Source organism: Phragmites australis, chromosome 19 (assembly GCF_958298935.1).
Source record: "Phragmites australis chromosome 19, lpPhrAust1.1, whole genome shotgun sequence".
In the NCBI taxonomy this organism is placed as follows: Eukaryota; Viridiplantae; Streptophyta; class Magnoliopsida; order Poales; family Poaceae; genus Phragmites; species Phragmites australis.
In genome coordinates, this window is record NC_084939.1 from 25765054 (window position 1) to 25788645 (window position 23592).

General features: G+C 44.0%; 3 protein-coding genes and 1 pseudogene across 3 annotated transcripts; 2 read left to right on the plus strand and 2 right to left on the minus strand.

The window, feature by feature from the left end:
- The first annotated feature begins 491 nt into the window (after positions 1-491).
- Positions 492-2494, plus strand: LOC133900348 (uncharacterized). The gene has a single exon (XM_062341445.1). The coding sequence runs from the start codon at positions 635-637 to the stop codon at positions 2132-2134; it is 1500 nt and encodes a 499-aa protein (XP_062197429.1). The 5' UTR covers positions 492-634; the 3' UTR covers positions 2135-2494.
- Positions 2495-8209: 5715 nt separating this feature from the next.
- On the plus strand, positions 8210-10537 carry LOC133900349 (putative pentatricopeptide repeat-containing protein At3g08820). Its single transcript, XM_062341447.1, has one exon. The coding sequence runs from the start codon at positions 8293-8295 to the stop codon at positions 10318-10320; it is 2028 nt and encodes a 675-aa protein (XP_062197431.1). The 5' UTR covers positions 8210-8292; the 3' UTR covers positions 10321-10537.
- Positions 10538-11076: 539 nt separating this feature from the next.
- Positions 11077-14899, minus strand: LOC133900315 (probable staphylococcal-like nuclease CAN3; annotated as a pseudogene).
- LOC133900351 (probable staphylococcal-like nuclease CAN2) lies at positions 14881-19527 on the minus strand. Its single transcript, XM_062341453.1, has 9 exons — positions 18795-19527; positions 17964-18019; positions 17515-17629; positions 17184-17300; positions 16882-17069; positions 15953-16009; positions 15708-15867; positions 15547-15615; positions 14881-15271 (listed from the first exon to the last, which is right to left on the minus strand). The coding sequence occupies exons 1-9, from the start codon at positions 19386-19388 to the stop codon at positions 15152-15154; spliced, it is 1476 nt and encodes a 491-aa protein (XP_062197437.1). The 5' UTR covers positions 19389-19527; the 3' UTR covers positions 14881-15151.
- Positions 19528-23592: the final 4065 nt, after the last annotated feature.

Consider the following 23592-nt stretch of genomic DNA (forward strand, 5'->3'; position numbering starts at 1 on the left):
CTGGACAAGTGCATACCTGTTTCCCCGCCAAAATAAGCAAGTCTTGGCCGGAGCACGCCAACAGGTGACCTGTTCTCGTACTGCAGAGCAGAGCAGAGTCCATGCAGGAAGACAGTTATGGCCGGCCTGAACTGAACCTTGGTCAGCTCAGCTTGGACGATCCTTCCTATCCTAGCTAACGGCATGCCAAAGTTGAATCACGCGCCACTTGAGAGAAAGAAGAGATCGGCAGAGGTTGAAATGGTCCATCCACTGTGGCTGAGTGGCTGACCGTCTTGACTTTTCAGCACTAGCAACACGTACTACAGATTTAGCCATTCCCCGCTTAGTTCTTCTGACGGTTTTCAGCATCAGTAACAAGACCAGGACTTCTACCTGCCAACTTTGACAGGGAGCTAGTCCCTTTCATTACAGTTAGATCTTAACCAAATCAAACATCGTATATATAGGTTAGCGCCCATTCTTGCTGCTTTCCCGAGCTTACAACTATCCAGTGCAAGCAGAGCAGCAAGAACAACCAGGAGTAGCTCCAAAGATCAGGGAAGCAGCCTAGAGGGATCACTCTCACTGCACTGACAAGGAGAACAATCCAACTAGACACGAAAAAGACAACACGTTACACTTGGTTACCGCCATGGAATCGCAGGAGAGATCACCCAAGCAAGCAGTCGAAGTGCAAAGCCATGGCAAGGCGAAGAAGGAGAGGCTCCTCGACTTCCTCAGGGCAACTCCTTCCAAGGAATTATGGATGCGCCGCTTCGGCTTCACCTCCCCGCACGCCTTGCTCAAGCGCGTCGCCACCCTCCGCACGCGCTCTGCCACCCATGTATCAGCCCCCGCCCGCTTCTTCCTCCGCGCGCCGGCCTTCGCGCGCACTGTCGACTGGCGCGCGCTGCGCGCCAAGTGCGTCGCCTGGGCCTGGCACCCCACGAACGCCGCGCTGCTCGTCTGGCTTGCCTTCGTCGCCGCGGGCGTCGCCTTCGTCTTCCTGCTCATGACGGGGGCGCTCAACTCCGCAGTGCCCGACGCGTCCCGCCGGCGGCGGTGGACGGAGGTGGCCAACCAGATGCTCAACGCGCTCTTCACCATCATGTGCGTGTACCAGCATCCGCAGCTCTGCCACCACCTCATGCTCCTCTTCCGCTGGCGAAGCCCCGACGTCGCCGAGCTCCGCGGCGTCTACTGCAAGAACGCCGCCGCCGGCCCGCGCGAGCGCCTCCACGTGGCAATCGTCGTGCTGCTCCTCCACGCCACGTGCTTCGCGCAGTACGCGTACTGCGCGCTCTTCTGGTTCTTCAGCAGCGACACGCGCCCCGACTGGGCCGTCAACCTGTGCATGGCGCTCGGCCTCGGCGCCCCCGTCGCCGCCGCCCTCTACATGGTCTACGGCCCGCTCGGCAGAAAGATCGTGCTCCCGGCGTCCACTGATGACGAGGAGGCCGTGGCGGTGGAGGACGACGCGAGCGGCTCTGCGTTGCAGGCGGCGCAGTACAACAGCGGCAGCTGCAGAGTGGTGGTCACCAAGCCGGAGTGGGCCGGCGGGCTCTTCGACCTCGCCGACGACGCGACGGTGGCGGCGCTGTCCCTGACGTGCACCTTCTGCGTGTTTGGGTGGAACATGGAGCGCCTGGGGTTGGGCAACATGTACGTGCACGTCTTCACCTTCGCCCTCCTCTGCGCCGCGCCAGTGTTGGTGTTCGCGGTCGCCGCGCTCAACATCCATGACGCCACGCTCGGGTTCCTCGTCGGCGCCGCAGGCGCCTTGCTGTCCGTGCTCGGCTTGATGTACGGCGGCTTCTGGCGCGCGCAGATGAGGAGGCGGTTCGGTCTGCCCGCCGACCGGTCCATGTTCGGCGGGCGGCCCGTCGTGGCAGACTACGCCAAGTGGTTGCTGTGCGCGCCGTGCGCGCTGGCGCAGGAGGTGAGGACGGGCAACCTGTACGACGTGGAGGAGGGCAATCTGTACGTCAGGGACAGTGGAGAGGGCGTGCCGCAGGAGGAAAAGCCGGCAATGGCGCCGCTGGACAGGGAAGGGTGTGTGGCGCCATTGACCGCCGGCACCGGCGGAGGTGAACGTGTTGTCGTGGTCGATACACCGCCGGTGCCGGTGAGGGTTCAAGAGGGGAACAGCTGAACATGCAGGTGAACAGCGTTGGGTTAGAGATGGATCATATGTAGGACTGTTCGTTCGGTTTTTTGGGTTCGGGAAATACGGTAAATCGGTAAATACGGTATTGTTTGCTCGGTAAATACGGTTGTTCCCTTAGTGGATGGTTCGGTTACGGTTAATACCAATTTATTTCGGTTCAGCTTTGGTTAATATCATATTTACCAAAGTTGACGCGAATTGTAAATACGATACCGTCGGTGTGGTTTCTCGATCACACAATCACTTGTTGGACTTCGGTACAAGACACTCAGACCATACTGATAAGTGATAACTACAAAATCGATGATAAACACAATCACAAATTCACATACACAAGACCATACTCAATTACTGATTAGTGATTACTGATAAGTGATAGTACAAGCAGTCCATAGTTAAGCTGATAAATAAAAATATAGGGATTGTCCAACAGTCCAAGTTCAAATGTCCAAATGTCCGATCAATTCATAGTTCTAAAAGACCATACTAGTTACTAATGTCTAATTAAAAGGTCATATAGTACAAGTCCAGCCATACAGTACAAGTCCAATTTTGATATATATTAGTAGAAAAAGTGAACAGCATGTCCTCATTCTTCAATGTTGAAAGGTGGACCCGAAAAGAAGACACTTGTTGTTACAATATCAGCCCCATTGTCATCAGGCCTATAAGCTCCTCAATACCTATATGACACAAAAGAAAGATTATTAGTTCAAGGACTTTTCACTAACAAATAGAAGTACAATGCCTAGAGTAGTACAATGTCAGTACACTAACAAATAGAAGTTCAAAATTAGACAGCTCCTGTAGATTTGCTTGAGTGGCTTCAATGTCTATGTGCTTTGAACCACACAACCAATCATGGGCACATACCAAGCATTCAAGTGTTTTTGAAGTTAAAGAGCTTCTAAAATCATCAAGAAGACGACCACTTGTACTAAAAGCTGATTCAAAAGCAACGGTTGAGATAGGGCTGGCTAATATATTAGCAGCCATTCTTGAAAGGATAGGAAAAAGAGTTGCATTGTCTTTCCACCAAGTGAGAATGTAAAATTTAGCAAAATCCTCTTCTATATCTTCAGCTAGATACTTCTCCAATTCATTTTTACCACCAACAGGTAGGCCACCTCCTCCCGTGCAAACCTTCATCTTCTTGTTGTATATAGATCTCATAAGATTTCCTAAATCTGATTGTGCAATACCACCACCACTGTTTTGTGATTGTAATGATGCTTGACTACCACCTTGGCTTTCAATTGGAGAGTACAAATTCTTGTATTCACTAAAAAGATCTGAGAATGTCTTTTGTGCTGAGACCCAAATCATATCACCTTTAAATTAGCCATATGTCGAGTGAATTTCAGTGTGCAGATAATGAGATTGTTTAGTCCTTGCGAGCAAGATTAGTGAGTGATCAAGCCAATTAGCAAACAACATCTTTAGAAAATACACAAAAATAATATCAGAAAAATGTTTAAGAAACTTCTTGAATTCTTTTGCAAACTCCCAATCCTTAGGTCTTGGAACCCCATTCACACCCAACTCTGCGTTGTAGGAGGGATCATCGATTTGAAGCCTTTCAAATGCATTTTCAAAATCAACAGCTATTTCTAATATATCATATGTTGAATTCCATCGAGTGGACCCGTCAAGAGAAACCAAACATTTTCCTTTTACCCTGCTAATTTCCACACATTTTTTGAAGGTATTCATCCATGCAGTGGAGCTTTTAACATACTTGACAGCACTACGAATATGGGAAATAGAAGGAGCCATTGTCTTCAATCCATCTTGAACCACAAGATTCAAGATATGGGCTACACATCTCATGTGAAGGTGTTCATCTTTTGCTGAAGTAGCACCCCTATTTTTCAAAGAACTAGTAAGTAGTCTACTGCTTTATCATTTGAAGTAGCATTATCCAAGGTAATTGTGCACACATTCTTAATACCTCAATCTAACAAGCATGTATCTATTGCTTTTCCCAAATCTTCCCCCTTGTGGCTGTCCACAAAACAGAAGTGTGCAGCGAGAACCATACATTGAAGGGTTGAAGCGATCCATATGTCAGTTGTGAGGCTAACAGTTTAATGAGAGGTCTTAAAATATTGCATTAGCTTTGCTTTGTCTTCTTCATATAGGCGTAGAATATGCCTACCTATTGTGGTCGTAGATGGAGGTTTGAACCGAGGACAAGCTTCCTCCATAAAAACCCTAAAACCTTCTTTTTCTAGGAAAATAAATGGCTACTCGTCTAAGATTATCATGTGAGTAAATGCTAGAGCAACCTTTTCAGCATTGTATTGCCGAGGAACTACACAACTACTGCCATCTGCACTACACTGGTAGCTTAGTTGAGTTTGATTATTGTCCCTCTCAGGATGTTTCTTACAAATTCTTCTATGAGCATTGAGTGAAGGTGTACTGTTCCTTTGCGAATGGCAATTAAGCACCTGAGGGCAGTAGTTGCACTTAGCCTTGTCCTTGTCATCTATAAGTTGTGTGAAGTGGTTCCATATGTCTGATCTGGGATTCATTTTCTTTCTACCAGAGGGTCCAACAGCTTCATCACTGCCAACATTCACAGATCCAGTAGCACCGAGGATTGCTATATCATCAGAGTCCGCAATCTAAAGGACCCAAAAGAATAAAACATTGTTAGATTAATTATTCTTAATGGCATTCACAGAAAACATGACAAAAAAAATGAGGGATTACACTGCAAGATCCTTCTGACTCCGTTGTAGCTAGAAGCTAAAAAACACCTTGATTGCAGACTGCCAAACTTCACGTGAGTATCAAGTATGCACTGAATCAGTGAATCGTAGAAGATCAATGGAGCCTGGGGTGCCTGAATCAGTGAATCGCAGAGTATCAAGTATGCACTGAATTAGTGAATCGCAGAGGATCAAGTATGCCTATGAGGAACCGTCCAAATAATATTCTAATTAATCATCAGGAGGATCATTATTCATAATCACAACCTCGATAATTAACCAGAATATCATCCCGGTAGTCTTGGCACGTGTTTTGTGCCCAAGATCGGAACACATGCCTTCCCAACATGTACATCATAACAAAGTTTAAGAAAGAACGAGTAATTAACATTATATTATAAGTTCTTAAGCATGCAACAAGTTATCATAATTTACAGCAAAAGAGAGCTAGGAGGAGACTAAAACCTGCTCAACTCCTAACTAGCAAAAGAACTAAGCAGCGAAAGACTAAAAGCTATACAACAAAAGGATATGGAGCCACATGCCCTTAGGCTCTATACCAAAACACTGAGTTCAGAGTAGAGTGTGCTACTCCTGCCCGCCACCCTGATCGGCAGGCACAAAGTAGCCAAACACCGCCCCCTCCTCGCCGACCTGTGAACCTGCAACAACTTAAGGGCAGCATCTTGAGTACGAAGGTACTCGCAAGTGTTACACAACATGGCTATATATATTCCCGACTCCAAGGATCATGCATTAAGCTGGTAGCAAGAATTAAACATGGTTAAGTTAATTAAGCGGTAAGCATCCTAGACATAGGTGTGAGCAACTAACTTAACCAACTTATATGAAACTACCCTGCCATAACCAACAACTGAGCATATGTAAAAGTAACAACAAGTATATCAATGTGAACAAGTGCCAACTCGAACCACCAACCACCAACCACCATACCCAGACCAAAATCACATGTCCAACCATCAACCTCATGCCATCATCCACAAACCACAGCAAGAACTCTACGACTGGTGCTTAACCGGTGCAAGCGGTCTACGGTGCCCGATTTTTCTTTACCGTCCTACCCAGAGGAACTCCACATCCGGGCAGACTAAACACCCTCTTAGCATCGCTCACACCTTGCCTCATACTCACCACTCAACCAACCACCAAATCTCAACCACCTCGACATCAAGTATTTGTAACCATAAACATAACTGTAAGACAGGAGCAACCCTAAGCTCGCGAACAACGAAGTACGCTTCCGTTCATCTTCTACCGATGACCTAATGTATTGCTAAGCATATAAGTCGAGCTTACACCTAGACACAACATCATCTCTAGGCTACAAGGAATATACACGAATAGGTGACCAAGGTAGAAGAAATGCAACGGCTTAGGTTCTACCCAAGGGTACCCGACGACACATGCATACATATATAAACATATTTAACATTTTATATTTCAAGTTAACCCGGTGCAATATGATAAATGCAATGCCATGAGTATGAATAAATTGCAACAATGCATGCCTCAATATGCACAATATGAAATACCATAAAAATATGCTCTAAAATATAGGAAAACATTTTTACTAGCTAGGAAAAGTCATAAGAAGACTAGCAAAATTGGTTTCATCCACTTTAGACTTGTAAAGAATTAATGGTGAATTAATGAAACTTAAGCCTAATTAATTAGCCTAAAACAATTAATTAATTATTTTCAGGATGAAGATATTTTTAAAAGGTATAGGATGTTACAATGAAACCAACAAAATTAGTTTCATAATTTTTGGAGTTCGTATGAATTAATTATGAATTTTACAAGTTATCATCAAAGGAGAAAAATCCTCTGATGAACAGTACACCCGGATACCCCGGGGTACACCGGATACTCCGGGGTACCGGAGTCTCCGGATGACCCTCCAAGCGGAGCTCTTTGTTATTTTCGGCTAGGAGTCGCTCGGAGACTCCGGACTAGTCCGGAAACTCCGGGTTAGGCCCAGAAATGCCCGTTTTGAGCCGAAAAAATACTCGATTTGATTTGCGATCTTCTCCAATCCAAAAGGGAATATATTTGAGCTAGTTTAAGGGTTCTATAACTCACTTAACAACCTAGCAACTCTATCCCTAACTCAAATTCATCCAATTCCTCAATTTAGGGTTAAACTCACAAAAACTCATGAATTCCACTCTTTTACGAAATCAACCAATCGAATCACGAATTCCTGCCATGGGGAGCCTAAGGGACTTACCCACGACACTTGTGAAGGTTAGTGGCCATCGGGTGATGAAGAAAACGATGGAAAATCGAAGAATTCCGGCGTTCTTCACTTTTCAACCCTAACACCAAAAGACATTCAAATCGGCTCAAATCCTTCGGGGATGAGCAAACAAATTGGAGGAATGGGAAGCTTATGAGCTTGTGATCACAATGGTACCATATGCATACCTTGATTCGGCTCCTAAAGCGTGGATTTGAGGGAGAAAGGGAGAGCGTGCTTGAGAGAGGAGAGAGGGGGTAGCTCCCTGAGGTGTGGCCGGTTGGGAGAGGAGAGAGGAGCATGTGGGGGAGTGAGGGAGTAGGTGGGGCTGCTGCCCAAGTGGAGGGAGAGATGGTGGGGCCGACCGGTGGGCCCACGTATAAGAGAGAGAAGTTTGTTTGACTACGAATTCAATTCTTTTCTATCCCGAATTTCTTTCTCTCATCCAATTGATTTTAAATGAAGTGTTCTAGTACGCCAAAATAATTTATCTTGAAATTAATTATGACGCTAATGATGTATGATTAAACTTAATCACGTGATTATGAAATTTGGGACGTGACAATGCCCTTACCTGATCGGACTGGGGGCTTGCCGGCTTAGTGTAGAGGAGCGAGCAGCGGCCGGGCTTGGCACAGAGGAGCAGGCGACGACCGGGCTTGGCGCAGAGGAGGGGGCGACGACCGGGCTTGGTGCAGAGCAGTGGGCAGCAAGCGGCGGCCAGGTGCAGAGCAGAGGAGAGGCTCAGCCTAGGGTTTGGCAGAGGAGATTAGGAGCGGCTTGAAGATAGATTGTTTGTGTTGGGCCAGGAGCAGAGGAGCCCAGGACCAAGACACCAATGCCGGGTGTCCAAGTGGGCTTCGGTTAAATCGTAAAACCGGTTTACAGTCGGTTTTTACGATAAAATCGAACCTCTAAAATTGCATATTTCTCAAAACCCAAACGAACATAAAAAATCGGTCAAACTGAGTTGACCGATCCGGTTCTATCTCAGAACTGCAGAGTCCTAATCATATGGCACTTAGTCTTGTACATCTTTATATTTGTTAAAATAGGTAGAGCTTATTTGTTGCATCGAATGCAATGGTGCCACGTTATCCTTGAAATTTTACGAATTTTATCGATGTCGAAAACCACACGAAGCACTCGATCCAACATAGTAAACCATGAATATTTTCAGGGGCAAATTGTCAACTTATTCTATAGCGAAGTGTATGCTTGGATTTCATGCAACGTTTGGCGCTTTTATGTCGGGTGCTGCCGCCGCCGAAATCCGCCGCCGACTCCTCACCGGCGTCAGCCCCAGCAGCCACCTCCCACCGCTCACAGTCAAGCTCCTCCACGGCCGCCTCCTCCGCCTCGATCTCCTCACTGATCTCACCCCGCTCCTCCTCCGCGTCCTCTGCTCCTCCGGTCTGCACCTCCACGCCCTCCGCCTCCACACCCTCCTTCCCAGCCCCTCCCACCTCACCTTCCCCTTCGCCCTCAAGGCCGCGTCCCGACTACCGGACCCGCTCTCCGCCGGCGTGCAGCTCCATGCCCGCTCCCTCAAGCTCCCCTACCACTCCAACCCCCACGTTCTCACATCCCTCCTCAACCTGTACGCAAAATGCGGCCTTTTGCACGACGCCCAGAGGGCGTTCGACGAAATGCCCCACCCCAGCACCGTTTCTTGGACCGCGCTCATCACTGCGTACATGGACGCTGGGCGCGTCCAGGAAGCCGTTCGCGTTGCAAGGAAGGCGTTCGCGGATGGCATGCGCCTGGACAGCTTCACGGCTGTGCGAGTCCTGACTGCGTGCGCTCGTGTGACAGATTTGGTGACCGGGGAGGCAGTATGGAGGGCAGCAGAGGAAGAGGGGATCGCAGGGAGCGTGTTCGTGGCAACTGCGGCGTTGGACTTGTATGTCAAATGCGGAGAGATGGAGAAAGCACGGGAGGTGTTTGACAAGATGCAGAACAAGGATGCAGTGGCTTGGGGCGCTATGGTTGGGGGATACTCCTCCAACGGGCATCCACGAGAGGCTCTGGAGCTTTTCTTTGCAATGCAGGCAGAGGGGGCGAAGCCGGATTGTTACACAGTAGTTGGAGCGCTCTCTGCATGCACAAGGTTGGGTGCACTGGCTTTGGGACGGAGGGCAGTTGGGATGGTGGACTGGGATGAGTTTCTTGACAACCCAGTCCTGGGGACTGCACTGGTCGATATGTATGCCAAGTGTGGGAGCATGGATGAGGCGTGGACAGTGTTCCAGCAGATGAGGAAGAGAGACATTGTTGTTTGGAATGCAATGATCTTGGGGCTTGGCATGACTGGGCACGAGAAGATTACTTTTGCGCTTGTCGGTCAGATGGAGAAGTTAGGCATGACACTGAATGACAATACCTTCATTGGGTTGCTCTGCAGCTGTACACATACTGGCCTTGTACAAGATGGGCGACGGTATTTTCGTAACATGACTCAGTTATCCCGTATAAGTCCTAGGATCGAGCACTACGGTTGTATGGTTGACCTGCTCAGTCGTGCGGGTTTGCTGGAGGAGGCTCATCAGCTGATTGAGGACATGCCGATGCAGGCAAATGCTGTTATATGGGGGGCACTTCTTGGTGGTTGCAAAATCCACCGGGATGCTGACCTTGCTGAACATGTGTTGAAACAGCTCATCCGGCTGGAGCCATGGAATTCTGGAAACTACGTCATGCTATCTAACATATACTCTAACAGTGGCAGATGGGAGGATGCGGCAAAGCTCAGGTTGGAAATGAAGGCGAAGGGGGTTGACAAGGTCCGTGCATATAGCTGGGTTGAGTTTAATGGTAAAGTCCACGAGTTCCATGTTGGAGACAAGTCACATCCCCTCTCAGATCAAATTTACACAAAGCTAGATGAATTGGGCATGGAAATGAAGGCCATGGGTTATAAACCAACTACCGAGGTGGTGATGTTTGATATTGAAGATGAGGAGAAGGAGCACACGCTAGTGCATCACAGCGAGAAGATTGCCATTGCATTCAGCCTCCTCACTACTGGACCAGAAGAGACCATTAGGGTCACCAAAAACCTCCGAGTTTGCGGTGACTGCCACACTGCCATCAAGCTCATATCAAGGATAACCTATCGTGAAATTATTGTTAGAGATAACAATCGATTCCATTGCTTTAGAGATGGTCATTGCTCTTGCAATGATTACTGGTAGTATTACAAACGACTTCCTGTTGCAATTTTGAGCAGCTGTTTGATGTAAACTGTAGTCAGCTAGAGTTGTGATTGGAGCATGGAAGAGGCAGAGTAAGGCAGGTCCACATTGTAGTTTTTTCCCCATTCAGTTGTTTCTGCTGAAAGGAATCAATAATGTTTTGTTTGATTGCTCTTGTGTAGTTGTGTTTTATCTGTAATGTACTTCAGAAATTAAAATGGCCAAAACCTTGCTTAATTTTCCTGCTTGACCCCTTGATTTAGATGTCAGATCGCAGGTTACGGGCTTTCCAGGCAAAATTGATGCCATGTGCTATATTACCTTTTTTTCCCTTAAGGGTATTGTCATCCATTTTAATGTGATAATGTTTACCATTTTGCCTGCCTGTTTTAGATTATTTTTACCCCCAAACTGATGCCATTTGCTCTGGGTCTAGTTTCTACAGCGTGTTGCTTTCAGATGCTGGTGTTTGAGAGTTTCGCCTTCTATTGCTTGTACTGGCATGAAGTACTAGATTTCATTGTTGTTGCAAATATTTAACACTTGATACTGACAACAAATCTGTACATTACCAGTTTCACATTGCAGGAAGCACTTCTGATAAGGTACCTCCCACAAACATAAACCATACATTTTGGTTTTTGTTTTCTGATACACTCATACACATTCATTTGCAAGCAAGCTGTTCGAGACCTCATTACCAAACTACGTGGCTGTCGGATCATTTAATAGTTGAACACTCCAAGTTCATCTCCATTAGTAGACCTGAATGGCATTGTGCATTGCTTTGCGCTGGTTTCTTCTCCAAATCCACAGCTTCTCAGGGTTCTCTGACTCCCAAAGCCCAAGGTGTGCAGCTTTTGCTTCTCTCTGCCACTGCACAATCAGAGCACCAGTGAAAAAACTTTTAGCAGCATAACTATATAACTTATAGGACACCATTTCTATACATAGTTCTGAGTTTGGATGGTATAATACAAGCCTTACTCTAAATTATTCTCACAAACTGCCTCACCACTGTTCAACATGTGCACATGACATTAGATAAGCATAGCTCAAGGATGTTCAGATCCAAAAGAATACTGCAGATTTTTCAGAGAGCAATTTGAAACGTTCCGCAAATTCATTTAGGTTCAAGGGAATTTCTTACCTTCGAAAACTCTGGGCGTTTGTCGTATGCTTTGTAATGATGGGGACCACACTCGTTAGAATTGAAGCGGTAAAATCAGAAGGCATGTGAGCTACTGAATAGTTTCTTTTTCACCTGTATGAACAAAGTATCACAATAGATGTTGCCCACATAGCGCCCAAATTGGTCCGGCCCATACACATGAATTCTGACCCTTTTCTCACCAATGAGCTCTACTGACGCATTTCTCGATTTCTCCCCATATGGCTGCTCAAGCTCCGTTGCTTCAATGCCCCTTTAGCTCATGGAAGAAGATGCACTTGAAAACAGTATTTCTAGTTATTGTTGGATTTTGAGGTGGAATTTAGAGCAGCTTATACCTCATTCTGATTCTATACTTCCTTGCAAGGATCTGTTTGCCAGAAATGACTGTTACCCTGCTCATCAAGATTCTTGTAAGTCGTGCTTTCATTGATTACAAATAAAGCAGCTATACATATATATGGGTAGGATCAATCTCGTGTAACTGTGGTCGACGTTTAATCATATATAGCTGCTTTAAGATTTTTTCTTTTTTTTTTTCTTTTGGCACAGTTCCTTAATGCATAAAGTGCCCGATTGCATGGTCCCAATGAGGATTTTTTACATTGTATGTTTATTCTAGTTGTTATTGGATTAAGTTATCCATATTCTGTAGTATTTTCTTATCTATTTTTTAAAAAAAGCCTGGCTCCTGCAAAGTTTTGTAATAACAAAATCATTAAATAATGAGTAATTTTCACAAAACTACACTATGATTGAGAAAACTATCGCATAACTGCACTTTTTAGAACCAATTTAACAAAATGACACTTCTATTGTCACATCATGTCAAAAACTGCATATGTTTTGCCGTTCCATATCACAAAAATATACTTTCATCAGGGCTTAAAAGTGTAGTTATGCAATATGAAAGTACAGTTTCGTGATATTGGTTTTAAAAGTTTAGTTTTGTGATATAGAATGTTAATAAACGTGCAGTTTTGCAAAATGGAATTTTGAAAGCGTAGTTTTGTGCTCAAACTGGATATATCTAAGGCCTTCGACACGGTGTCCTGGTGTCTTTGTGCATTCCCGTTGGGAGTGCTGCAAAAGCTCGGTTTAGGCTGAGGATGGTACAACCTGCTATGCTATCTCCTCTCTACTTGTACCACTAAGGCACTACTCAATGGGGGAGGTCGGAGAAGAAATTGAGCACCGCCGCGGCCTACATCTCACTCTATGCTGATGACATGGCGTTGTTCATCCATCTTCACACGTCAAGTGTGGCACCTCCTCCTATCCGCGCGTGTTGGGCTGCCAGATCTGTCTCCTCAACTATCATAAGGGATTCAACCGTCTCTAAAATTCGTTTACAGCTCAGCTCAAGGGTGAGCCTACATACGTATAACACGTCTTTTACACTTTCGTCCTCGCTTCGTGTAAAAGGATTATAAACTAGCCTGAACCTATTTAAACTATCAATGTGATACTAAATCCACCACACCAGAACACTTAGACCACACGGGTCAAAACTAGAAACACTAATAGGTCAGGGTATTACACACACCTGATGTGAACGTTGGCAGAGGAGAGAGATGTGGATGCAGACTGGCGCATAGGGGTTGCACTCGTTGCCTAGGAGTCAAAGTTGAGCACTATGTATTAGGTCGTTATGTCAAATTCTGTGGGGGGCATGCAAACGGTGGAAAACATGTACTAAACCACTTTTATTCTACTCAATGCAATGGTATGCGGTTCTTCTATGTGTTTGGGAAAGAAAAGAAAGTGTAGTTTTATGATAGTTTTTCAATCCTAGTGTATTTTTTTTTTAAAAAAAAAATTACTCTAAACTTAACAATTGTAGCAAAAAATTATCCAACTTCTCAAGTGGAATCCAATTTATGTAAATGGTTCTAGATCTGAAATTTTGAAACATATAATATTATATGTTGTATGTATTTGTGATATGAACAATTGCTAGATGTATAATTTTTTTTCTGTTTAACTTGCCTACCAATCAAGATCGGAGAGCTCAAACCAATTGGGGTGGAGGCTCATTTTCTAAAGCACATTTTTTTAGATAATGGAACAAAGTTCCAGCCTCTACCATCCGGGGATGGTACACAGCTGAGCGTCAACCACAAAACAAGCCATAAGACTCAAGTGCTTACAACAAAGCGGGGAATAAAAAAGCAACAAAGTTTAAGCCCATCAAAGATGAGCGACCAAACGACTGGTAAGGAACTAATAGCTACGCTTCAATTCGATTCCGAAAGCACCAACCAAACTTTGCAAAGACCGCCATCAACATTGTCTCCAAGTCTCTGCAACCACGCTTGAACAAAGGGCGCTCCTCCATCTTATGCAGCAGGGACCACTGTCGGATCCAATAAGTCGCCCTGAAGATTACCTGTAGATATGTATTAGACTTAACCTTGTTAAAAACCACTTCATTCCTATTCAACCATAAAGCCCAACATAGTGCAGCAGCCCCCAACAAAATCTGGTTTCGAAGCTTAGGACCAACACCATACAGCCAAGAACCAAACATATTAGAGAAACTAGTGGGTGGTTGAATTCCAAAAGTAGTGTGCACCGCATTCCAAACAAATCTCGCAAAATGGCAATCAAAAAACAAATGTTGAATAGTCTCATCGGCACTACAAAAACAACATTTGATATCTCCTTGCCACTTTCTTTTTGCTAAATTATCTTTAGTAAGAGTAACTCCCTTTATTAAGTACCACAGGAAAACCTTGATTTTCAGCGGTACCTTTAAATTCCAAAGTGGGTTTTTATCCCGTAGAACTCCTTGCTTAATCATAGACCTGTACATAGATCAGACTGTGAAAAAGCCATTCTTTGTTAGATTCCATCGAAACAAGTCTGTACCCGGTGTGAGACAGACCGGGACAACTTTGGACACCAAGTCATACCAAGAGTGCAGATTAGCATTTACCAAACCTCTCCTAAAAGATACATTAAGTGGTACAGTCCGTAGGACATTTGCCACCGTATCATCTTTTTTTCTTACAATTCTAAAAAGATTAGGATATGCCTCACTAAGAGATTTGTCTCCTAACCAAATATCCTTCCAAAACCTGACTTGTTCCCCACTTTGCACTTTAAAACACCCACCGGCCAAAAAATCATCTTTAACTTTCAAAAGGCCGGACCAAAAATGGGAGTCCCCTGGTCGATGCTGCACTTGTGTTAGAGTTTTGTTAGGCAAATATTTCTTTCTTAGAAGCCTTTGCCAAACTCCATCTTCATTTATGAGCCTAAACAACCATTTTCTAAAGCACATGGTTGTAATGGAGTTGCAAAAAAGGGTCGTACGTGAAGCATTTATGGTATATAAGGATCGAAGGTTCCGTTTCAGTACTTATATCCAGCTTCGTCAAGGCTACTTTTAAGTGTATCAGCAGATCAGCTGTAGGATAATCCCTCTTAGTGCTGCAAATATTTAACACTTGATACTGACAACAACTCCTCTGTACATTCCCAGGTCCACACGGCAGAAAGCACTTCCAATAAGGTGTTTTCTACAAACATAAACCATACATTTTGGCATTTGGTTTCTGATACACATTCATTTGCAGCAAGCTGTACAAGAACGTCGTTAAGAAACTACGTGATTATCAGATCATTTGAGAGCTGGAAACTCCAAGCTCAGCTCCATTAGCAGACCTGAATGGCATCATGCCTCGCGTTGCGCTGGTCTCTTCTCCAGTCCCATGGCTTCTCGGGGTTCTCTGTCGCCCAAAGCCCTCGGTGTGTAGCCCTTGCCTTTCTCTCCCACTGCACAATCAGAATGCGAGTGAAAAACTTCTAGCGGCATAACCATATGAGTTGTGGGGTACCATATCTATACGTAGCTCTGAGTTTGGATGGTATAATACAACCCTTATCTGAAATTGTTCTCACAAACTGCAGAGCTATGGTTCAACACATGTGCCCATAACATTATATAAGCATAGCTCAGGGATGTTCACGTCGAAAAGAATACTCCAGGTTTCACAGAGAGCAAATCAGAACATTCCTCAAATGCATTTAGGTACAATGGAATTTCTTACCTTTGCAAACTCTGGGCGCTTGTCATAAGTCTTGAAATGCCATACATGACCACCCTTCAGCATTTGCTCCTGAAAGACTCCAGACACACACAACTGTCCTCATCAGAACTGAAGCAGTAAAATTGTAAGCCATGTGAACTACTGAATAGTTTCCGTTTCACCTGTATAAACACATTATCACAATAGATGTCACCAACGTAACGCCCAAACTGGTCCCGGTCATACACATAAATTGTGACACTTTTCTCGCCAATGAGCTTCACCAACGCATTCTTCGATTCCTTCCCATATGGCATATTAAGCTCCGGTGCATCAACGCCCCTTCAATTCATGAAAGGACATGCACTTGAAAACAGTATTTCCAGTTACTATTGAATGTAGAAGTGCAATCTGGAGCAATACATACCTCATTCTGATTCGGTATTTTCTCGCAAGTATCTCTTTGCCCGAGATCCTTATCATCCTGGTCATCAAAATTCTTAGTAAGTTGCGCTTTGGTGATTCCATAAAAAGCAATAATATATACACACATTGTATATCTATTATATGTCTAGACGCAATGTAGTTCACTATTACATCACCCTCCAGTTAAGATCTCAAAAATAAAATAGTTGCGATCCACAAGATATGTCAGTTACTATAAATATATATGGTTATAACTCGGTACCTTCTCTAGTCGTAATTATGCACTTTTTTTCATATGATCGTAACTAGGTCATATCTTCGCAAACCCTCAGTTACGATGCCAAAAGTATTATAGTTACTATCGTAATTGATTTTTTATTGTAACTCAACTATCTGTGCCGTCGTAACTGACTATTCTTCTTAGTTGTAACTAGGGTGGTACAGTAGTAAACTACAATACATCTCATAATTATATATATTTTTATCATATGATCGTAACTCAACTATATATGCCGTCGTAATTGATTAGTTTCTTAGTCGAGGGTGGTAAAAAGTGGCTGCAATAACTAGGGGTGGCGCAAGGTAGCCATGGCCAGGGTCACACAACGCACACACATTTTTTTCATTAATATTGATCCCTTTTTCATTTGGAACACTGCATAAATTTATGCCACTATTGTATGTTTATGTTAGTTATTAGGAAAGTAAATTGATTTCCTGCTAGTATTTTCCTGTCTATTACACTACAGTATATTCCTGCGGTGTTCTATAATAACAAAATCCTAAAATAATCTCCAACTCTACAGTACTTTAACTGGGGTCTAATTTATTATTTAAGTAGCTGGATGTTCCTAAATTATGAAGCATAAAAATCTTCCATGTTATACAGATTTATGATATATAAGGATTGTAACGGTTCAGTTTGAATACTTATATCCAGCTTCATCAAGGCTCCTTAGAAGAGTACTAGCCGTCTGGTGATCCCTATCATTGCGTGCTCGAGTCCTTGCAATCACCAACGCACGCACTTCCAATGGCACATCCTTAGACTCCCTCGGGTTTGTTGTGTCAACGTAGGCAGTAAAGCCGTCGCCATCTCCAATGTAGTTGCTTTTTATCTGATAACAGTAGCGATAGATGGGGATTATCATTCATAAACGTTGATCTAACACATTGTTCAAAATGTGAGGTTGGTGAGTTAGAGTATTTTCTGCAATAGTATCAAATCTGACCGGCAAAGTGTTCAGCACAAACTGTATGCCCTCTGGTAGTGAAGATGGATGGTGGTCTGAGGATGCTGATGCTGCAGGGAGTGATGGGATCGGGAGGTTGTAAAATGCAAGAACACCCTGAGGAGAAAACATTTAGTAACACTAAAGATGTAAAAATGCAATGCAAACTGCAGTGAATTTCTAAGCATTTAGCCGTTGTTACTCTGGTTTACAAAAATAGATGTGCTACATTTCAAACATACAAATCACCACCAATCAGTGCATCGATCCTGACTCTTTCTATTGAACTATTTTAGTATGTAAAAGGCGGCGCGGGGGGCAAGCAGGTTACCTCCAAATCAGCTCTCTGAATCTTGCTTAGGGCTGTTGCAACTAGCTGGGCAAACTCTGCCCGTGTTTTTGGTGGAGGCCTCGTATTTTTATATACCTCCAAAATGTTCCGGTACCTGTTATCGTGTGAATTAGAACTTAGAAGACCAAACCGACCATTAGTTTTGCCTTCGATACAAATTCAAGCTGTACAGCTGTGTTAGTTCTGATTATTTTACTTTACCATGTCGAAGCATGGCTTGTTCTATGTTTGGATAAGTATGGACAATCTTGTCGCAAGTAAACTCAGAAGGCATTTGAGTGAGGGACTTTTTTTTGGCTATCATGAGCCTTAACTATATTGAGCTCGGGGAGGAAGTAAAGCAACTTGATGTCAGTAGGTATACCAAATGTACTACTAATTATTAGAAAAAACATCGACTGCAAAGGCTTTTGGAAAGTGGTCCCTACCATTTAACCTGTGCTTTCTTGGATGATGTAACATTCTGTCCGAGCCCTTCAGGTACCTAATAATATGACAAACAAAATTTCCTTTATATGTGTCTTATCATTGGGGTACACACGATGCAAAATTTGGGGCATAAGGAGATTATGAAATTGCATGATGTATCATCAGAATCCTATTATCTGCAAGTGGTTTCATAGAATATGCTACTTGTTGTAATGTCGCTTTACTGCTGCAGTTCAGACGTTGTTAATGTACATATTCATCCATATGTCAAAAGAATATACTCAGAGGCAAATTGGTCTGCAATATGATCCTGCCAAAAATAACCAATCATGCATATGAAACTGAACACGTACAAGTGAAAGTATTGCATGAACTGCTCTGGTCTCAGTGACAACAGATTGGCCAGAGGCAATTTGAAAGAACACAACCAAATTTCAGCAAGGCATAACTTGCTTGTAGTGCAGAGCTTTATCTTCATGTGTTTCATTTGAGAAACAATTTTTTGTTCTGGGAAGGTCAGAGGCTGAGATTCCTCGTATTCCCAGACTAAATTAACACATGTGCACATAAGGTGGCCATGCATATTGATGGACATTCCGTTCCTAGCACGCTCGGATTTGACTAGTTAAAAGCTTGTGATCTATGACCATGAGAAGGTAAAGTTCAACAGCAAAAGTTACTTTTGATTGTGGATCTCAATATATGTTGCAACGGACTTCAAATTTTACTAAATTTAACTGCAAAATTTTTCAGGGGAGACAAGACACACAAGGAAAGGAAAGGAAGGAAGAACACTAGGTGAGTTGCATGTAACTAAGGTTGTATGTTACCATGGAAGTGGGTCCGAAATTGAGGAGGTCCCGAGCCAGGGCGGCGACGCCGGTGGTGGCCGCCTTCACGCCATGGGGAGCTAGAGCCTGCTGATGAGGCCGAGGCTGAGGCCGAAAGGCAGCTGCAAGCTGATCGACGGTGCCACTCTGCAGCCCATGGCTGGGCCTGGAGGTTGGACAGTAGAAGGGGTAGTGATCGCCCAAAGCAGCTGCAGGCTGATCGACGGTGCCGCTCTGCAGCCCGTGGCTGGGCCTGGAGGTTGGACAGTAGAAGGGGTAGTGATCGGCAAGAGCAGCTGCAGGGTGATCGACGGTGCCGCTCTGCAGCCCATGGCTGGGCCTGGAGGTTGGACGGTAGAAGGGGTAGTCATCGGCAAAAGCAGCTGCAGAGTGATCGACGGTGCCGCTCTGCAGCCCATGGCTGGGACTGGAGGTTGGACGGTAGAAGGGGTAGTGATCGCCCAAAGCAGCTGCAGGCTGATCGACGGTGCCGCTCTGCAGCTGGTGGGTGGGCCTGGAGGTTGGACGGTAGTAGGGGTAGTCATCGGCACCACCATCATCATCTCCCGTGAAGCACCTGAGGATGTTTCCCATGGATCCCTCCCCCTACCTTCTTCTCCTTTTTTGGTTACTGTTCCTCACCTGCTGCTTCTCTGCTTCTTTGGCTACCAAGCTTAAAGCTAGCTGGGCGAGGGAAGAACAAAGAGAAAGGTGACGAGAGGACCCGACCTACTACGAGTGGAGAAGAAAAAGAAAGAAGACTAGAGCGTAGACTTTCGACTCACGGTGGCCATTCATAGAATCCTTTTTAAAATAATATTATTTTATTAAAAAAAATATAAAAATAATATTTAAAAAAAGTCGTAGAAATAGGTGCTAGTTGGCGCTCCAATTGCCGTTTAGCCACCTATCGATAATCGGAGTGCCGACTAGTCCCTTGTCTGCAACCGGATAGCCGATTTGTAATTCCCTTGTCCTGCATATGATATTTATAAAAATCATAATTTTTTCCTACGATCTCGGATGAAGATGGTTTTTATATAACAATTGTACCTATCGACGATATATACAACTTTTTAGTTGAATAGTTCTCCATTTAAATCCGTTTAGATGCCAAAAAGTTATTATAAATTTTAGATCTCAAAAAATAATTTGGAATTTTTAGCCACTTTTAAGTATCTAAACGGATTCAAATGAAAAAGTATTTAACTTTAAAATTATATATACCATCAATAGATACAATTTTTATATAAATATCATCTTTATTTGATATTATATTAAAAAATTATAATTTTTTCTTTAATATGAGATTTATCGATAATTAGAGTGCTAACAGTCCTCTACGTGTATGCTAAATAGGATGATAGCACTTCGATTGCCAATAGATGGCTAGAGTGCCGATTGATACCTACTTCTACAAATTTCCTATTTTAAATAATATTTTATATTTTTTAATAAAATAATATTAATTTAAAAAATCGCTACTCATATGGCAGAGCTGGGGATTGTAGACGATTGACTTGAGATGACCTTCATTCACTGTGCTTCGAGCCAGGAAACAGTTTTGGTTGTACGTACTACATTACGTACATGAGATCCATGGTACTAAAACATCTCAGGGTTCTCTCACCTTAAAATGATAAAAGTCATAATAGTGTGCTAGGATTCGACACTAAACTGTCGCTAGGCTAGGGCGCCATCGACTCCTTGAATTTTCTCCGATCCTTTCTTCTTTCTTTGCCTTCGTGTCTAAGCAATGGGCTCTCTGCATGTCTGCATGTGCATGACAGAGAGGCCAGAGGCCATGCGTGAGTGTGACTGGGAGAGAGTTAGGCCTGGATTCCGGGCTGGCTCGGTTCCGTCAGCTCGTTATTACGTAGATGATCCTGAGGGAAAGGTATTGCATTCGGTACTTATCCCTACTGCAAAAAGAGAGGCAAGAAACCGAATAAAGTGAGTGTGTCATGTCCCGGAGATTATAATAATAAAGATATTTGTTAAATATGAGTGGATGTTTACTTCAAGATTCGGTACTTGAAGCTCGATTTACGTCATATTTATGGTTGATTTTATAATAGTTTTTTTTTATCTGTTGGCTTTTTATTTGTAGTCTATGGCTGAAATGATATAATAATGAATGGTTTTTTATTTGTGCAGAGATCAAAATAATAAAACATTCTCTTATTAAAAAAAACACTGGCTTGACTCGACCTGTTATGTTAACAGGGCAAAAAACTGGCTCAACTAGGTTCGTTAAGCATGCGAGCCAGCTTGTTGCTCGAGAGCTGGACACACTTTTTAAAAAAAATATACATTTGGATTTCTACTGTGGTATCGACAAAGGAGCTACTAGTATGTCACATCTGATTTTCAAGATAATAAATTAGATATATTTTACATGTATGTTAAGATCATATTTTTATACATACAGTGATTTTATAAGTAATAATATAAATGTGTCATTAAATAATAATAATATTCCTTACAAAAATACCCGTAGATCAAAAAGAAAACACTAATATAGCTTCCAACGGCAGCAGGTCTTCCATCCATCCACATGCATTGTCCGGGGGAGCACTAGCCTAGAATATGGCCTTCAGGTCGACCTCTTCCTTCACCTAGAACTCGGCTCCATCGTCCGGGAGGTCTTCGAAGTCTTCGTCTTCTGAGCAACAATAAGGGTTTGGGAGAAGGTAAGAGTGAGTACATAGAGTACTCAGCAAGTGTGGAAAAAATATAACATGCAAGTTTAAGATAAAAAAAAGCTTGACTCAGACTAACTGCAACTATGTCAACCTAAACTAAGACTCAAAAGACATAACAATCTACTTACTATGTGTAATGACTTCAACAGTAAAAGGGGACAACTGATCGGATTCCATCCGACTACCAGACTCACCAGATATCCCATATCCGGCTACCAACTCATCATAGTTCCACCACCCGACTACCCAAAACCAACCATCCAAGATCCCCATTAATTATGAAGAAGTCCAAGCCCGCTCTTAACCGTTTTACACTCTGCACACACTTTACCCTCGAGTCGTGATCCCCGTTTTGCTTTACACTTTCGGGGTGTAGAGCCGGGGTCTCACTACAAGGTCTTTATAAAGCGCCTCCAAATTTATATGCACCCACTAAGGTTTCACCGCTAACAAGGATTCCATTCACTGCAGAGGCCCCCTCTTGTGCCACTTAACCATCCACTGGTGCGTACAGAACATGAAGGACAACTAATTATTTGGCCAGACCGTACCCATATAAGTCTCGTGGTTGTGCTGTTATGCCGGGTAACAGGCTTCACAAACTGGTCCTTAGAATCCCACACAGGTACAAACACAAGCCTACTATGCAGCACCACCTCAAACTAACCATCAAGTTGGGATCCCTATACCATATTACCACAAGATTACCATACTCAATTTCTTGTTACATAAATATTAGTGTAGATTAACCTTTATCCTACCCATAACAGCACTAGCATATCTACCCTTCATTTCCCATAACTCATCAACTACGACAAGGATAATAAAATAAAATCTAGTAAAACCCTAACCATAGGATTCCAATTTAGACAAGCATGCAAGAAGGATAAACAACTATCATAAAAGTACTAAAAGAGGTGCAAGATGCTCAAGAACACTTGCCTTCAATTGCTGGTTGCTCAAAACCCTCGAACGTCTGGTCCTGCAAGTTCACACACTGCTCGTCTCCTATAGCCATCGCGCACAATGAAAACAAACAACACAAACACAAATATCTAAAAAGAGTAGCAAAACACACTAAAAAGATTACTAACGGATAGCACTCGCTGCTACGATCGCGGGAGCGCAAGAATTGCCAAAATCGGAGCTCGTATGAAAAAGTTGTGATGGTTTTAGTCTACAGAGGCTTTTCTGAAAAAGTATAAGGGCTACATTGTAAAAATTGAAAGTTACAGTGACCTATATGTAAAATTTAAGGACCTATTTGTAATTAAATAAAAGTTTAGGGGGCTAAAAGTAAAAATACAGTACTACCAGGGGCATATTTGTGAAAAAAGAAAAGTTTGTGGGCCAAAATGTAAAATTATCTAATTTCAGATAATGAGGGAATTATTTTTTATTAAAAACCCTAATTATTGCGTCAGCGGGCTGACTGGTCTCGGGTGGGTTGACGTGGCCCGACACGTTGGCAAGGATGCTGAGGTGGCTGGCTGAGGTGGGCGCTGACTGGGCAACATAATTAAAACTGGGGCACATGATCTAGATCGGATGGCTACGGTTTAAAACACGAAGGGGTATCGGCACTTCTAATCCTGATCGCACGCACTATATCGGACGACCGACAACAAAAGGTGAAAAAGGGCGGCCGGCGGCGGCGAGAATACGACGGCACTGCCTCGAACTTCACCGGAAAACCGCGAAAACCTCGTCGCCGGGCACGATCTGTGATGACGAGAGGCCGGGGAGGAAGAGGGGTGAACGATGAACTCATTTTAGCGTATACCTTCGGCGGCGGAGCACGGGAAGGAGGTCAATGACAGTGATGGCGGCGGAGGCGCTCGGGTTGTTGACGGGGAGTCACTCCAATGGCCGGAAGGCGGCAGGAACGGGTCGGCGAGCTTCCTCACGAGCTGGCGGTGCTGGGGTTCGGTCGGCGAGGGTGGAGCGTGGCACCATAGCGGTGGCGGCATGAGCTCGGGTGGGCGGCAATGGCGCTGAGCGGCGGTGGCTAGGGTTGCGGCGCAGATGGGAATCAGAGGGGGGGGGGAGGAACGCGCGTATAGAAATAGGGGAACGGGTAGCTCGCGCTGGAG

Coding starts and splice junctions, on each gene's coding strand:
- LOC133900348 (XM_062341445.1), top strand. CDS start 635: ATGGAATCGCAGGAGAGATCACCCAAGCAAGCAGTCGAAGTGCAAAGC.
- LOC133900349 (XM_062341447.1), top strand. CDS start 8,293: ATGAATATTTTCAGGGGCAAATTGTCAACTTATTCTATAGCGAAGTGT.
- LOC133900351 (XM_062341453.1), bottom strand. CDS start 19,388: ATGGGAAACATCCTCAGGTGCTTCACGGGAGATGATGATGGTGGTGCC. Junction 18,020..18,794: donor ATTTCGGACCCACTTCCATG/GTAACATACAAC, acceptor TCATATTATTAG/GTACCTGAAGGGCTCGGACA. Junction 15,272..15,546: donor AGCGCCCAGAGTTTGCAAAG/GTAAGAAATTCC, acceptor CTGATTGTGCAG/TGGGAGAGAAAGGCAAGGGC.